We start from the raw sequence: 16,592 nt of genomic DNA, 5'->3' as shown, positions 1-16,592 counted from the left end.
TCAAGATACCTACCAATTTTAATTATAAAATTAATATAATTTTAATTTTAATTTAATATAAAGTAGATTGACGCAAGGATTTAATACAATGATTTACATTTGAAATATTATAAATACAAGCATCGTATTACGGAATATGGCTACGCGAATATATGCCTATTTAAATTGCCGGATATGTGCCATAAGCTTAAAGATACATAAAAGCCAGAAAAGAACTAAGGCTTTGTTTAGTTTAAGATTAAGCTCTGAACTTAATTAATTAGTCTTAATTTTTTTAAAAATAAACTCAATTAGATATAAATAAAAAAATAAAAAATAAAAAATATTTAGTTACTAAACAAGTTTATAGATCTCTAAATCAATTTAATGTGGATCCTTAAACTCAAAGCAAGCAAGACATGGAGGTTGCTGTCTTGGAAAACATTTGGCAAAATTTAATAAGCAAAACTCACTTTCTGAAATCACATTGCAATTCAGATCAGAAAACTGCTAACCTGCGATCTAAATAACAATTAGCTGCTTTGGAAAAAAAAAATTCCCTTTACCCATTTTGCAGCTTACAACTCGGGATAGATAAGAAAGTTTGGATTTAATAAACCACAAAAGATTGCTCCTGCCAATACTGCTCAAAGGTCAAGGAGCAAAAATGTTTTGGTGTCCAATACTTGTTTTAGAAGTGCTTTCTTACGTACTCTCATCCATAATAATAGTAGGTCAAAGTAGCACCAACACTGGTATGGATCATGAAACAGGATATGAGTTTGCCATACTCTTGTGGTGCATGGTCATTCTGCCCGCTCCAATTATGCACTTGCCCTGTCAAATATCACCTGATTGTAATCAGAGTAAAACAGTGAATTCTAATCTAAAGGCGTTAGGAACTTCGCTCTATGTTATTTGGAAAGTTTGGATGGTGAAGCATCCAGTGCATCATCCATCTTGTTCATTCTTATCTGTCTAACAAAATTCAGCTTAGTGTCTGAGTTGAGATGAAATCTTTTATAAGCATCCCTTGAAAAAGTAATTGTGATCTGTGGCTCTGAAAGTAGTATGACATTACATTATATCAAGTGTATGGTAACTACTCATTTTCTTTCGAAGTTAGGTTCTCCAATAGAAATTGTAAAGCCAGAGGTTCTTGTGTTGCCAAATGGGAGAAAGCCTCTTCTACTACATTGCTCTGATTTTAATGATGCTTAAATTGTTTCTTCTCCTAATGAACTACCAGGGAACTGGCCTTAGGATACATAATAAACATATCAGGTTCTCTACCATCTAAACCTTTCGTGTGGCTGAGAAATGGATACCTTTTCAGTTACCTGTGATGTGCAACGGGACGTTCATTTGCTAGCATCTCAAGCCACTGGAATCTTTGGTTCCCCAAGGTTCAAAAAAGCCTCAGCACGCATCATGCGTGATGTGGCTGCATGCCAAGACACAAGATGATCCAGGAAGGTGTTCACATATGTACTTCTGTCATCCTGAACAAAAGTACATTCAGAATCAGCTATTCAATATGGACAACATGGAATGTACTTTAATGCATACTAATTTGTTATATATATATCTAGCTTGACCTAGAGTAAGCTAAACTACAAGAATTGCTTCAACGATAAGAAATTTGGATTTTTTATTAGAGTAATTAATTATGAGAAGTAAAAAATCACATATCAATCACAAAAGGGACTAAAAGAGTACCTTGTAGTCTAGGTAGTATGCATGCTGCGCCAATTAGAAGGAGAAAATAAGGATCATCAGTACCAATTGCACAATAGGTGAAACTAAACAAGAAAAAAAAACAGATTTCCTTACCTCCCACATGTCAAGACAGATGATTGGCTGCTCAACAGAAATGGATAAAGTATATTAGCAGGATATCAAGGACAAATTATAGGAGAAAGGATCATGCTTGAACCAAAGCCTAACATACAATGTCACTCCAAACAAGTGGGCAGATAGCATTTGAGGTTCTAACTACCGAAAGCCTTTTCTCATCGGCCCTCACTGAAACAAAACAGAAATAGAGCAAATCATGAAAGCAATCTTTTTGAAGATATAATAGTTCAGCCAGACAATATACAAGACAGAAGTAGGCTTGAGAGCAGGATCTCTCTTTTTCTTTTCTTGACAGAGATCAGCTAGCCTTTGCAACATTGGTTGTACGTTGGTTTATGGTCTTTTGCAAAGTTTGCAACCGAAGTTAAACTTGCCTCCAGCTATTTGGCAAGAGTCAAAGAGACAGGTAAATTATCCAAACAAGGATTTGACATGCTAAGAAAAAGAGACGATAGAACCAAAACAGACTTTCAAATTTGATCTACTGAAGCTCGCTGGCATATGTAAACAAGAAATGGGAGTCTATTTAGTATAACACAAAATTTGATTAAATTATTCAATAGTACTATGAGCTCTTTTTAATGTCATGCAGTATCTGAAATTATGAATTTTTATATATGTAAAAAACATCGTGTGGCAAGAAGGCCAAGCATGACTCACATATAAGCCACACCCAGCCAGATCCAAAGAGTGCCATGGCTGACTGAACAAACTCATCTCTAAAATTAGTAAATGAGCCGAAATCCTTTTCAATTTGCTGCAGAACACCTCCCCAAGGCAAGTTTCCACCATCTGGTTGTATTGATTCCCAGAAGAAATCATGGTTCCAGATCTGCACATTGTGGGATTGTAAGGTTCCAGCATTGTACCTAAGGGCTAGGAATTTATCAGATGAAAATAAATTGGTCTCCTGAGAATGGAGTATTTAAATTTAGCTTCCCTTAAATTTTTCCAGCTGTCATAAAAGATTAGTGGATATCATGTTCTTGACAACAAATGAATGACAAATCTGAGTTAACAAATTATGTAGCCGATAAAGATACAATCAGCAGGTGATTGAGTGCAATTTGACCTAATCATCTTCTACTGCTGTATAGAGAGAAAAAAGGACAGGATAAAAAAATGAATCTAGAATAACCTGAGCAGCATTATTGAATTCTGGTAATGGGTTGCCATTGTTATATGTTACTTTTATCAGTTCCTCCATAGTGCAGCCATATAATGGGCTGTTAACGAGCTGCTTATTCAAGGAATCTACATAATTTTGATGATGTTTACCCCAGTGGAGTTCAAGTGTTCTTTTGCTCATGTAGGGTTCCAGAGCATCCTAGTAACAAGACAAGAAAAATGATGTTCGATGGATTAGTAAAAGTAAACTTAAAAAAATTTATGACAGCTGACAAGTGAGAACAGATTTGACGCGTATATGAAGAAATCTGCTTTCAATAAAGAAAATAAATATATCAGATTTACTTACAAGTTCATATGGAGGAGTAGTAAGACCATAATAAGCCAGAATTTTAGAAGCTCTTCGACTCTGAGAAAACTGCCTTTTCTGCCATGAACATTTGACATAAAGATAGTGTACAGAGTTACAATCAAATACTAAAGGCTCAAAAGGAAAGATGATACAGGTTTATAGCAGCGTAAACAATAATCATGGATGGGATTTTAGAATTTACATGATAATTTGAACTATAAGCAAGTTTGTGAGAACTTAGCATATATATAACTGCCTTTGTCACATTAACATAACTATAAGTAAAGATGAGATATACAATAACATATATTAAGAATACATAAAAATATATTTGCTATATATTCTTAGCTCATCTCAAACTATATTGCTAGAGAAATTAGACATATCTACAAATTTTGCACCAACTTGTGGTAGAGTAAGAGACTAAATAGACCAACTAATTTCGGCCCCTTTCAGAAGATATTGTAGTTCTACTTGATTAGATGCTCTGACAGTTTTTAGTTTACATGAATATGAATCTTATACTACCGATACATAAATACCTATTGCTACTCGGCTCTTATACCTAGTTGGTTGACCTTTTAAATCACAATGGAGCAAGAGGTTGTGTTGGGACGTTCAGATTCCAAACTTATTGCCCTTTGGATCGTATTTCAGTTTTTCGTCATCGTCATTTCATAAAGCACCACGTGGTCAATTCCCACTGCTTAAATGAAAAGCAGGATTGAAGTCAGAATTGTAGTTTTTCAGTTTCTCCTAACAGTTTTCAGCTAACAGTTAGCCATTTAATAACCAACATGATGTAACAGAAGCACAGAACTTTATGCGCACGGTTAGATATAGCACGTTTGATAGCTTATTAAAAAGACAGCAAAAATATATCACTTAATGTTGAAATACTTCTGACAGTAATTCAAGGTTGCTCGTCCAAGTACAAATGGCTCAAAATAATAAACCACCAAGCAGAACTTGCCGTGCCCCTCCAACCCAAGCCTAGAAAACAAAGGTACATTTATATACCATTAATCAATGGTTACAGCAAGTTATAAGATGTCATACTATTTGCATTACTCACACAAAATATGCCAATAAATCTTCTGATCCTCTTGATTCCTACTGGTTGCATTTCCTTAAATTTATGTTTATTTAGATACTCAATCTGCCATTCTTGATGCAAGAGGTCAAATAATTAAAAAAAAGAATTAGTAATTAACCCCAGACTGCGGCAAACGCAAAATCAAGCTCAATACCTCAAACTTCTAAAGGGCCTAACACAAGCTCTTTGAACATTAGTACTCAAAGATCTCGAATAGCCATAAAAGCCTAAAAGACATTGCTTTTCCGGCTAACACATCTATCCATATGCATACCAATTGTTCAACAAATGATATGCGCCACGCAAACTATCTGTTCGACAAATATACTCAGAGAGTTCATTTATTTCCACTCCTTTCGTACTTGAAAGAAAACGTTTCAAGAAACAAGCAATTCTCCACAGGCAACAACACAAATTACCCACTTCAAAAAAACAACGACATTGCACTTAAGCAATTCCAGCCAGCAGAAGCCATTTCGGAAACATAGTGGTCACAAATGCCCACAGCAGACTAAGAAACTAGAGCCCAAAAAACAAAAGAATCGGAGCCTATGGAACGAACCTGATAAGGCTTCGGCAGGGTAACAGTGGACAAGCGAAGGATGCCATTAGAAGTTTGAGAAGGGAGTTGGGAGCCGCAGTAGCAGCTCGAAGATAGAAGCTGAAATCCCATCTCTCCCACTCTCTCTTTTGAAGCGGCGTTCTTCGCATCTATAGACTGGATAAACGGAATTCGGGTCGGATCCGCTTCTCAGGTTTCGGGTATTACCGTTATCCCTTATCCAAGTTTTGTAATATGAATAAATTTATCTAATCCATTCTTATATGCAAATTTATATCTTGCCTAAATTTATCTTATAGGCCTTCGTTCATAAGATAATTCACGGATAATGTTACACTTATTTTTTATTCATAGCTTAGAGAAAAAGCTATGTTTTTTTTGTATTTAGTTGCAATATTAGGATAGAGTTATCCTCACCCTTATTCAACATTAATTGGAATAAGAAAATAAGGATAAGGGGTTTGACATTCGTGGTATTAGTAATAGTAAAGGAATATTCATCATGGTTTTATTTATACTAGATTTAGTGATATTTAGCTATAAATTATGAATAAGAGATTCAAAATTAACAGTAGCAATGGAGCTCTGTTTGGATAGAATAAGAATAAGGTAATAAAAATATATAAATATATAAAATAAATATTTATTAAATTGGTTATAAAAGTTATAAATGGGTTAACATACAAATAATCTTATATATAGATTATTCCGGTGATAAATGGATTATCCGAGTCATAGTCGAGTTATCGAACTTAGTTATATAAGATTGGCGGGTTGAGTCATAAATATGTTAAACAAATTAATATAATAAATATAAATAAATCTCAAATTGGGTCAAAATTGCCACCATGAATAAAAGCTATCAAATACTTAATACCTAATATCATACTAAAATATATTCATTTATAGAAAGAAGGGTATTTATTTTAGTCAATTAGATATATTTATTAACTTCGACAATAATTTGTTAGGAATAATTCATTAAAAACTAACCGAAATGGTAATTATAAAAGATTCGTAACATTCTTTGTGACAAATATGATATAATGGCAAATATGATATTTTTGAAACTTTTCGGTGGTAATTATGTAAAAAGCCCTTTGTCTAATCCGCGACCACCTAGGGATAACCGAAAACATACTCATTTACTTGTCTCCGAAACAATGGAGGGATTAAAAGTCCAGTAAATCCGCGTAGAAACTTGGCAAAAGCTACCATTAAATGGATCAAAAGGTTCGTGCAGCATCCTTTTTTTTCTTTTCTTTTCTTTTTTGTGTGATTAAATGCAGTGTGTAATATTGCTTCAGCAAATGAAAAGATCCGAGATTTCTGATAGTCGCCTCGTTCTGGTGGGCAGCACTACAACACTCCACATCAACCTTCAAACTGTTCCTTCTCCCATCTACTTAAATCCAACTGCAATCAAGGTAGTGAGTTTGATATTGCATTCAAATACTGCTCCTGGGTTTGTCCTTTTGACTGTTTGTTTGGTTGTTTGTTCTTTTCAAAAAGATTCATGCCAGTTGTTAAATCATCCTATCTGTTTTGTTTTTGCTTGATTTTTTGATCCAGTTTACCAAATTACTGCATCAATTTCTCATTATTTCATGTAGGTCACACAAAAGATCACTTCTTTTGATGTAACTTTTTTCATATTAGACCAGTAATTGTTAGGTGCAAAGCTTGTGATCTTTCTCCGCTATATGTGATCATGTTTGTCCTAATTATAACAGTCAATGATCTCACCAAAAGACTATTTTCTGTTTGTTGAGATGAAAGAAGTTACAAAACATCATAGGCTTTTTACTGCTGATATGGAAGGATAGCCTAAAGCAAGTAAATAGGTGAAGAAAAGGAAAAAAAAAAAAACTTTTTCATACATCTACTACAACAACAAGCCGCTTGTCCCAACTATCATCAAACTATTATACACATTCACTATGTTTAATCAAAACTTGGAGATAATGCAAAAAACTGAGGATTAGTACTTTGATTCTTCAGCATATATGAAGTTTAGCAGTTAGTATCTCTAGAAGCAAACTGCATGCAATAATCATGTGGTTGTCTCCACCTTCTCATCTTCTTTGAAAGTTGAGCACCTTGATTGAAATGGCAAATACCAAAGCAAAGAGCACGGTGAAGCCGACAACTGCGACTGCTACCACCCCTAAGAAATCGTGTCTGAACCCAAAAAACCTTCTGATGAATTCTTCCACTGTTTCCCCATTGTCCATCAAGTTTGTGTAGTCTCCATATTGTGAGGTAACTAGTCCATATAAGGTCCATGCAACTGGACATGCCCATGAATACCACCGCCACCAAATTGGAATCCTCTGTTATCAGCCACAAACAGATTTAGAACCATGATTCTATCAAGAAATTTAAGTAACTTCAGGTTCAGTTAATGGTCGATTGACACTTACAGGTCGAGGAATAAGATAACCAGCAAAGATGTTCCATATGGCATAGAAGGCAGTAGCGACTATGGCAGCAATGTCGCTGTTGGGCGTCATTGCAGCCACCATCATCCCATAGTATGTGAAGTACATGAAAGTGAAGAACATGAAGAACAGATACCAGAAGAACTTCCCAGCTGTCCAGTCAAAGCCGATAAGACTATAGACTACGAGTCCATATATAACAGTTTGAAGGAAAATATGTGGAATCTCAATTAAAACCTGCACATGATAGACTAGATTTAAGTAATGGCTTTACGAGGAAAATTTACTGCATTTGGACAAGAATTAAAGCTTCCATTCACATGAACTTGGGTTATATCAGAAATGTAAATTACCTGTGCAAATGCATATGGTAGAGCAGAGTACATTCCAGCAGCTTTTTCTCTGTAGAAAACCATTCGCTCAACATCTACAATTGGCTGCACGGTCTGGCCATTCTGTATCCCGATGAATATAACTGCAGCATACATGCATCCTAAGGAATTGAACAGGTCTTGCCTTGTGCTCCTAAAAGATTTAGAGCAAATGTATTTGGTTACCGGAAATTGTAGAAGATGAAATATAACAATGGTTCAATAGCTTCATACTATTGTAAGGATGAGTACATACACTTTTTTACCCAATCTCCAGAAGATGGTACCAAATATTAAGGCAATTACAGTGGTGAAGAAAATCCTAGTGGCAGTATAGGATGGGTTACGCCAGTATGACTTGTGCTGCTTCCACAGGCAGGCATTGCACTGCGTGAGGAAGGGCTGCGAATACTTGGTTGGAAAAAAGAGGTCTGTCGAAGCAGGCGGAGGACTACTAAGTTCGCTGATCAACGCTTTGTTTCTCCTGCAGTAATCAGCTGATGAGGAAGAGCTAGAGAAAAGAGGTAATGATGGCCATTTGGTGTTCAACTTTTTAAGCATGAAACTAAAACACATGGAGTAGAAATGTATACCTGAAGACATCAGAGCTTTTGTATATCTCCACAAAGTTGACCTGCAAAATTTCTTCTTGTGCCGCAGTGGTCACCTCCAACATCCATGTTGCAGGATTATAGCCATCTTTTATTTTCTTAACTCCTTTAATACCCTGGTGCAATGAAATGTTAATGATATTAGATGTTGAATGTTAAGTAGATAGAAACGAAGGCATTTCAAAATGATCAACTTGTCAGGGAGTCTCACCTCAAAGTAACTAATCAAATGGCATGAATTACGTCCCAAGGGGCCAACATATATTTCTTCTCCTCCTCTTTGCATAAGGAATAGCTGTAATGGCGCAAGAAAGAGATGTCAATGTCAATACAAACGTATTAAAACTCGGTGGACTTGAGAATTACTATTGCATCAATGCTCCACCTCATCGAAAGCTTCAAAGATGTCAATGCTGGGTTGGTGGATAGTGCAGACGACAGTTCTTCCTGTGTCTACAGTATTTCTCACTGTTCTCATCACAATTGCTGCTGCCCTTGCATCTAGCCCAGAGGTTGGCTCATCCATGAATATGATAGAGGGATTGGCAACAAGTTCAACAGCAATTGTAAGCCTCTTTCGCTGTTCAGTTGACAGACCGTTTACTCCTGGCAAGCCTACTATTGCACCCCTCAGTGAATTCAGCTCTACTAGTTCCATGACTTCTTCAATGAACATCTGCAGCGATATATAAATTAGTTGAGACAGAATGGAAGTAACAAGTCATTCATACAAAACAGTTGACCATGACATGCTCCACACACCTTTCTTGTGTCAGAGTCGACTTCAGGAGGCAAGCGAAGCCAGGCCGAGTAGAGAAGAGATTCATAGACTGTGACATGTGGAGAGTGGATATCATTTTGTTCACAGTAGCCAGAGATTCTAGCAAATGTTTCTTGTTTTTTAGGATAGCCTGAGATACAGATGTTTCCATCTATATATCCACCAGTCTTTCTTCCTGCCAATACATCCATTAAAGTAGTCTTTCCAGCTCCGCTAACACCCATCAAGGCTGTTAGAACTCCCGGCCTGAAAGCTCCACTCACACCCTTTAAAAGCAATAGACGGTCCTCCGTAACCCCGTTATCTTTCATTTCCTGTGATCAAAGATTACATGTAAAGATCTTAGATTATATAGGACACCTTTGACAGAGTTCTCTTCAGAACATTATTGTACCTGAGGCATGTCCACTGAATATCTAATGTTATCAAATGTGATTGATAGCGGAGCAAATGGAAGCACCATGCCCTTTTTCTTGCTCTCAGTTTTCCTAATTTCACCACCTCTTCCTGCATTTGTTTCACTTGAGTCAGGTGTCACACAAAATAATTGCTGTAAAAGAAAGTATTGGTTGCTTGAGACAGACCTTCATGTGATGTTGGTTTAGAAGAGTCAGTTCTTGCAGGCAACAATTCAATAGTTTCTCCTCTTCTGTTTGCATGTTTCTCCTTCAGTGTATCTTTAGAAATTACAGCCTGACCTTTACTGAGTGCTGCAGTTATCATATCATGAATTAGTCAAGCTTAAGCAAGGTGAAGCTATGTAGCCGACTGGAGAAATACTTACGGTCTAGCCAGTCAAGAAAGAGAACAAAGAGGATGTTGAACAGGAGGATATATCCAAGCAATGCACCCACACCAATCCAGTACCAGTTGGGGTCAACAAATATCCCGCGTGCTTTCAGGACCTGGTCTCCGAGTGTGTCCGTGCTCATTGTTGCATTAACAACCTGTGGAATGGAGCGATTTTCAAAACTATCCTGTTTGGTGAGCAATAAAGATGGTTCAGTTTAGAAGTGATACATTACCTTCTGCCAACTATGTCCAAGGAATTCATTCACAGCAACTGCATTCTGCACATACATCATAGGAGAGGACCAGTATCCCCAGATCCACCATTTTTTTATATCATCTGCAGAAATTTAGATTCATATATTATTGACTTGATGACATTAGGAAGCATCTCTTTGAAGAGTATAGATTTGTTCCCATGAATTCTTATACCTCGTGATATAAGGAAACCACCAAGAATCAACATAATAAGTTGTGCAAAGGATCCAAATGTATCTGCGACTACCATCTCCCTTCCCAGTGCAGCAAGAAACCGAAAAAGTCCAGATGCCATCTGACTTACCAATACTAGCAGCAGATAGTGCCTGAAAAACCTGCATGACAATAACAATTTGTAGGTATTGAGAAGAAACCACAACGAGTAACGCATATCTGATGTGCCAATGTGTTTTTAGTCTATCAAACCTCTCAATATTTGGATCAAATCCAATGACATAGTAAGTCATGAGTATCCAGACAGCACACTCCAGAAACGATATCGGGATTTTGAGAATCCATGTAGGCAAAGCATATGCCCATGAAGGATAAAAGAGGAGGTCTCTCTGTTTGTAGAATATGGGTAGCTTTGCAATGCTCATTGCAAGCTCTGCAAATCCGTTAAATAGATGAGTGACTAGACCAAGAAACATGGCACCCAAGAAGATGACTCCATCTTCTACTGAATTGCGGTGCATTTTTGTGCGCAAGAAGATGGTCATTGCAATACTTCCAAGAATTATGAGCTGAAAGAAATAGCAAGAAGTGTGTTAAGAAGCAGAGTTGTGAATTTTCAATGCTGAAGGAGCATTAATAAGTTTCCTGACTACTCACCTGGACTACTTTAAAGATGTAAACAAAAGAATTCCTCTTCATTAGCAACCATTCCCTCGAGATGCAAGCTTTTAATAGCTCCATCTTGCTAATACCATACTTTGATGTTGACAATGCAGCAGGATGGTTTCTGCTCCTATCAAATGGGATTCTTAGCTCCTCTCCTAGTTTACGGCCTATGTGGAATGACTGGAAAGCTTCTGCAAACTCATTGGCTGAAACATATCTATATGGCTCATCTTTGTGTGTCCAGTACTGATGCTGATCCTTCCTTGATGTTACCTATTATTGAAGAGAAAATCCATGTTTAAATGGCAATTTTGGATTCAAAGTGGTGCAATCATGAAAAAAAGGAAGATGCTGCTGTTTTGATTCTTATCCGGTCAGCTTTGTTACTCACCTCTTGTAAGAAATCTGCAACGCCTTTTCTCTCAGGACATTTAAATCCCATTGCGTCAAAGAATTCGAGGACATCTTCTCGAGGACCTTGATACACAATCTTTCCGTCCGAGAGGAGAATAATGTCATCAAAGAGATCATAAGTCTCTGGAGCTGGCTGTAGTAGTGAAATGACTGCAGTGCCATCAAGGATGTGAACTGATTGCCTGAGTGAGTTGACAATCTGGAAGGTGGTGGAGCTATCAAGGCCAGTAGAGATCTCATCCATGAAAAGTGCCTTGGCTGGTCCAACAAGCATCTCACCTGCATAAATCAGTAAGTTATGATTACTATATGGTATCACCAGATCAAAGAGCCATATTCATTTTTAATCATCAAGTCATATTTCTTTTTTCTTCAAGATCTACCCGTAGTAACACGCTTCTTCTGTCCTCCAGAGATTCCCCTTATCATTGCATCTCCTACCATTGTATCAGCACATATTTCTAGTCCCAAAATCTGCAATGAAGTTCACAAGTGGATCATTTTTTTGCGTTTGCACTAGTTACTAAGCTGTAAATAAAGTTACAGGACTTACTTTGAGAATGTAATCTGTAACAACACTCTCCTGACCTTCCACAGAGATAGCCTGTATAAGTGCCAATAATTTATTAACTAATTAAACAAAAGGAACATTCTTATATGAAGTTCATATGCTGCTAATTGCAGAGGAGACAATTCCAAGCGTTCTTATTGATAGACCAGCAAATGGTGCTAGAAACTACAGTTATTACAATTTCCTTACTTGTGGTTCAATCTAAGCAGAGTGTCTTCATGAAATATTAATGCACGATAAAAGAGAAATTGGCAAATACAAGTTCCTTTTTGTCTTTCAGTAAAGTACTTTTTCAACATTAACTTGAAGTCTATATAAAATAGTTTTACTGCTTGTTCTTACTTCTTACCTTCATGTACATATCAATATCAGGATCTGGCTTGATGTTTGCTGCCTTTTCCCTTCTGGATAGCTCTGTCAGCATGTCTGCATTTCATCACAGACATATTAATAACACTTTCTTAGAATTGGGTTACATCTGTAAACAAAATTAATACTTTTGCCTACCATAACGTGTTCCAACTCCTTGACATCTGGCAGAGAAATTCAAGGTCTCTCTCACTGTCATTTCCCCTACATGAAGGTCATGCTGACTGATGTACGCAGAAGTCCTTTGAGGAACAAAGTCATCCATGTCATGGCCATTGTAAGTTACTCTTCCAGATACCTGGCATTTTCAAATCCTTCAAAGTATGAGATTCACGATTTTACATGATAAATAAATTGTGTAACCAATATGTTATAACAAATTCCTTGTAGTGTTCTATACTTCAGGCTAAAGTAACTCTCTGTTATTTGACACAACAGCTTACTAATTTGCAAGCATTACCTTTAGAGTTGAATCAAGCTTTCCTGCCAAAGCTAACAATAAGGTGGTTTTGCCGGAGCCCGGTGGACCAAGAAGTAGGGTCATTCTGTGAAATACAAGAAGAGAACTCTATCAAGATGGTGAAACTTGATTCGGGACTGAAATCTGTTATCTGGCCAGAGTGTTCCAGTTGTTACCTGCAAGGTCTGATGATTCCACTGATGTCATGAAGAATTGAGATCGGTCTCTTTCCACTTGGAACTATATGAAGGTAACTCAAGACATCCTAAATAATTGAAGCAGAACACATTATATACTGGAACACATAAAACATGAAGCTATTTCTCTTTTTCTGGATCTGTTGTTAACCTGGAATTACCATTATTTTGTTGTAGAAGAAGTTGGTGAATGTAGGAACACCGCGGTTACCGACATAAGCTTCTGCGTCAATATTCAGATGCTCAAACCGGACTTCGATGGTCGGATTATCAATCCCAACTCTGCAAGAAATATTGATAATTGAAGCAAACATAGCAACAAATGAGTAATCTATTGCGAATTTATTGAGAAGCTACCGATCCATTCGATCCCTCAGCTTCAGAAGGAACCTCTCGTTGTCCTCCTCCGCCGTCCGAACCAACCTCTCCAACAAATTCTTCCTCTCTCGAAGGCCAAGTTCCTCGACACTTACTTCTTGCGGCTCACCTTCCATTGAAATTAGTATGCCCTTCCTCATCCGATCGTATGTCGGCAACTTCTCGATGGCAGCCCATTTCAGTGCCTCTTCATCATCTTCCTCCCTGCCAGACCGCGCGGTGGATGCTCCCCATGAGGAAGCAGTACGCCGCATGCTTTCGCCCAAACCTCCTGTGATGCTTCCTATTCTGGACCCTCCTTCCATCGTCTAATTCTACCAACACCACACCAAACCTTCACTTGGAGCAATTCCGGGTTGTTGTATGTTGTTCAAGTATCAAGAACACATGAACAGCTAAATGAATTCGTGGTGCTGTACCCAAGAGATCTCAGAGATAGAAGTGGGCTTGTGCTTTCTTCTCCTCTCCCTTGTTACTGAATTTTTGATGTGGTTTTGGCCAGAATGGAGAGTTAGGAGGAGGGGGACGGATGAGCTTTAAATACTGGGAAGTGACGGGAAAGAGAACAGTGGCCTCGGGCTTCATGACCTCCAACTTCAAGTGTGTGATTGTGCGTGCATGGTTCGTTTGACCAAATTGTGGGTTTTGACTTTTTGGGACGGATAACGATAGCTAGGTCAAGGTCAAGCCGTAGGGCTCGGTTTTTAACCGACCCGCTTCACGGTCTGTATGCCGGTGGTCTGCTGCAAGTTGGCGTGGACGAAATCGTGGTCTGGTCTACGTGGCGACATCTCTTTGGGTACGGGATGTGACAACTGACAAAGGCCGTTACGGTCCCGTCTTGATCCTATTGAGTCGTTGTCTTATTGTGTGGAAGAAGGGAGCCCGGTTGCCGGCTTGGTCAGGTCGAGTGGGGCCCGCCGACGTATGGGATTTTTGTACTTTAGGGGTACGAGACCGTTGCATGAACGTGTTACGTACGTTCCGCCACGTGTACTTTAGACGAAAGTTACTCAGCGATAACAATAAATACGGCCAAAGAAACTATATATATATATATATATATATATATTTAAATTAAAATTACTTTTCATATATAACAAATTTACAGGCCGATCATATGTATATTTTGTTATATTTTTATCGTATAAAATTTAATAGGTATTATTTTAAATAAGCTGAAAAGCTTATCTAATTATCTATAACTATATTTTTAATAAATATTTTTAAATTTGATCCGCAGATTTATTAAATATGATAAAATAAAATTATTATATGAATCTTTCCCCTAACTTACTCTTATTAAAAAAATAATTTTGTTTGAATAAAATGTATTTAATCTAAAAAAAATTCCATAAAAGACATGTATGACTGTTTACGTCATGCATTTTGGACCTCTATGATCTTATTATTGTCCTTTTCTTTTATTCCTTGATGGCTTTGTAAGTTAATTTAACATTATAAAAGTCGATTATTATGTTTTCTTTATTTGATAAGTAAAATTTAACTTTAATTCATGGGACGGATATCTTTCACGTAATAAAATTTAAATCAACGTAATTATATGTTAATTCATCGACTACTCTAAAAACTCAAATAATTAGATAATAATATTTTTTACTCTTTTTTTTTAACATTTTGATCTCTCTATACCTCTATAGCACCAGAGCATATAATTCCTTTACTCCTCCAAAAAAAAAAAAAGAAAAAAAAAAGAAAAAGAAAGTGAAGGTCCAAAAGCAGTACATAATATAAATATCAATAAACATAAAATAGAGTATACTTATAAATTTTTAGAGAATAAATTAAAAGGAATTAGAGAAACATAAGTATCATTGGGACTACTTAACCCTTAATACACTTAGCCTTGAGACCTTTATTAAGGCTTTAGTTGCTCCATGCTAAGTTAACCTATAAATGATGCTAAAAAAATTTAATACCAATCACTCTCTAATTAGTTTCTCATAGGTATCTATCATTGGGACTACTTTTCCATCCACTCATTAACAAGCCAAACTTGCCAAATAGTCTTCAATAATTTGAGTGATATGCAATGAAGACCACAACTGTACACTAGACAAAAAAAAAGTCTTCTTTGGGGGCAGAGCAAGACTTTTATCAACTAATACATTTAGCTCCCATCCATTTAATCAACTCTTTCCCATTTGAATTTCCCATTCACTTTCGAGAGATTTTGACCAAGATCACAGAAGTCAACCAGGTAATAAATTTTGCTGCACCTTGGTTTGGTCAAACATTGGGACTTCAAGACCCTTGTAGTCTCAAAACCTTTTGTTGTTAGAGTCAAAAAGATTGGTAGTGTGAGAGTGACCTTTGTGATTTAATTATATTTGATTTATAATAATAGACTCTAGTTTACATTTTGTTACAGTAATATATGTTAAAGTTTTATATGTAATACTTAATATTGACACATTAATTGTAGTTATATGCTAAATTTGGCACTCAGTTTTATACGCTAAATTAAAAAAAATTAAATATAACTGAATTATAAAAATCCTAGCGAGTAAAGTTTGTTAATCCGTAAGTATATCTTTCTTTCTATACGTCGGTAGTTTGTGGCCTGCGGTCCTTGTTGAATTTTTAATCCGACCCGGGCTTTCTTATACCCTTTTAATTTTCCTAAGTCTACCCTTTAATGTATTCCAGTTACTCAATTATTTAAGGTATATGCTTTTCTAGATGCCTGGAATAATTGTATTCCAGTCTAAGACATTAAAAAGTTTCAACTACTCAAACAATTCTGATTGTATTTAGCCCACGAGTTAGGTTTGGTAGATAAGGCCATTAATGGCACAGCTCCTTTGGCTCACATATATCTTGAATTAATTTGGACTTTTGCCTTCCTTATCAAGTGATGTGTGTTTTTCTTTTTAATTAGTTTTCACCGTTTGGTTGTGAAAATATATACATGAAAAAGATAACCTACCTAACGATACTCTTAATTTATATATATAAAAAAGATAACCGGTGTTCTTTAATTCGAGAACCTCCTTTTGTCTAAGCATAAAAACTCAATGTTTTCTACATGCCCAAAATCTCACAACTATAAATAGAAACAAGAATGGAGAAGACAACTTTACAACAAAGCGTACAAATAGTCACAATGTATATAGA

General features: G+C 36.6%; 2 protein-coding genes and 2 long non-coding RNA genes across 5 annotated transcripts; 2 read left to right on the top strand and 2 right to left on the bottom strand.

The window, feature by feature from the left end:
• Positions 1-407: 407 nt before the first annotated feature.
• Positions 408-5,101, bottom strand: LOC140778382 (superoxide dismutase [Fe] 2, chloroplastic). 2 transcript variants are annotated; one of them, XM_073123062.1, is made up of 9 exons: positions 4,975-5,101; positions 3,314-3,391; positions 2,975-3,163; positions 2,497-2,668; positions 1,931-2,004; positions 1,813-1,839; positions 1,699-1,722; positions 1,308-1,481; positions 408-816 (listed from the first exon to the last, which is right to left on the bottom strand). In XM_073123062.1, exons 1-8 carry the CDS (start codon positions 5,083-5,085, stop codon positions 1,356-1,358), a joined length of 801 nt encoding a protein of 266 aa, XP_072979163.1. In that variant the 5' UTR covers positions 5,086-5,101; the 3' UTR covers positions 408-816; positions 1,308-1,355. The 2 variants fall into 2 exon arrangements, with proteins under 2 accessions (XP_072979163.1, XP_072979164.1); XM_073123063.1 differs by having other exon boundaries at positions 1,320-1,481.
• A 1,026-nt stretch (positions 5,102-6,127) lies between these two features.
• On the top strand, positions 6,128-7,538 carry LOC140777953 (uncharacterized). Its single transcript, XR_012107127.1, has 3 exons — positions 6,128-6,207; positions 6,282-6,401; positions 7,400-7,538. It is a non-coding gene; the product is annotated as an uncharacterized lncRNA (long non-coding RNA).
• Positions 6,458-14,486, bottom strand: LOC140777951 (ABC transporter G family member 39). The gene is made up of 24 exons (XM_073122400.1): positions 13,434-14,486; positions 13,238-13,358; positions 13,056-13,144; positions 12,880-12,964; positions 12,558-12,717; positions 12,400-12,476; positions 12,033-12,083; positions 11,863-11,953; positions 11,457-11,758; positions 11,057-11,338; positions 10,652-10,968; positions 10,400-10,560; positions 10,204-10,307; positions 9,963-10,125; positions 9,763-9,888; positions 9,573-9,685; positions 9,160-9,492; positions 8,783-9,073; positions 8,609-8,692; positions 8,380-8,513; positions 8,043-8,270; positions 7,769-7,940; positions 7,398-7,652; positions 6,458-7,307 (listed from the first exon to the last, which is right to left on the bottom strand). Exons 1-24 carry the CDS (start codon positions 13,757-13,759, stop codon positions 7,050-7,052), a joined length of 4,323 nt encoding a protein of 1,440 aa, XP_072978501.1. The 5' UTR covers positions 13,760-14,486; the 3' UTR covers positions 6,458-7,049.
• On the top strand, positions 11,630-13,393 carry LOC140777952 (uncharacterized). The gene is made up of 4 exons (XR_012107126.1): positions 11,630-11,770; positions 12,591-12,696; positions 12,858-13,129; positions 13,254-13,393. It is a non-coding gene; the product is annotated as an uncharacterized lncRNA (long non-coding RNA).
• Positions 14,487-16,592: the final 2,106 nt, after the last annotated feature.

The sequence above is a fragment of the Typha angustifolia genome, chromosome 15, assembly GCF_048772165.1.
Source record: "Typha angustifolia cultivar Huaian chromosome 15, ASM4877216v1, whole genome shotgun sequence".
Lineage (NCBI taxonomy): Eukaryota > Viridiplantae > Streptophyta > Magnoliopsida > Poales > Typhaceae > Typha > Typha angustifolia.
Note: the sequence above shows the minus strand (reverse complement) of the source record. Positions and strands in the feature narration are given on the sequence as shown.

Excerpts from the sequence above, each read along its gene's own strand:
- LOC140778382 (XM_073123062.1), bottom strand. The coding sequence starts at position 5,085 with ATGGGATTTCAGCTTCTATCTTCGAGCTGCTACTGCGGCTCCCAACTC. Across the intron at positions 3,392-4,974 it reads CCCTGCCGAAGCCTTATCAG|AAAAGGCAGTTTTCTCAGAG; the intron begins GTTCGTTCCATA and ends TGTTCATGGCAG. Across the intron at positions 1,482-1,698 it reads CATACTACCTAGACTACAAG|GATGACAGAAGTACATATGT; the intron begins GTACTCTTTTAG and ends ACTTTTGTTCAG.
- LOC140777951 (XM_073122400.1), bottom strand. The coding sequence starts at position 13,759 with ATGGAAGGAGGGTCCAGAATAGGAAGCATCACAGGAGGTTTGGGCGAA. Across the intron at positions 11,759-11,862 it reads GAAGAAGCGTGTTACTACGG|GTGAGATGCTTGTTGGACCA; the intron begins GTAGATCTTGAA and ends TGATTTATGCAG. Across the intron at positions 10,308-10,399 it reads TGGTTTCCTTATATCACGAG|ATGATATAAAAAAATGGTGG; the intron begins GTATAAGAATTC and ends AAATTTCTGCAG.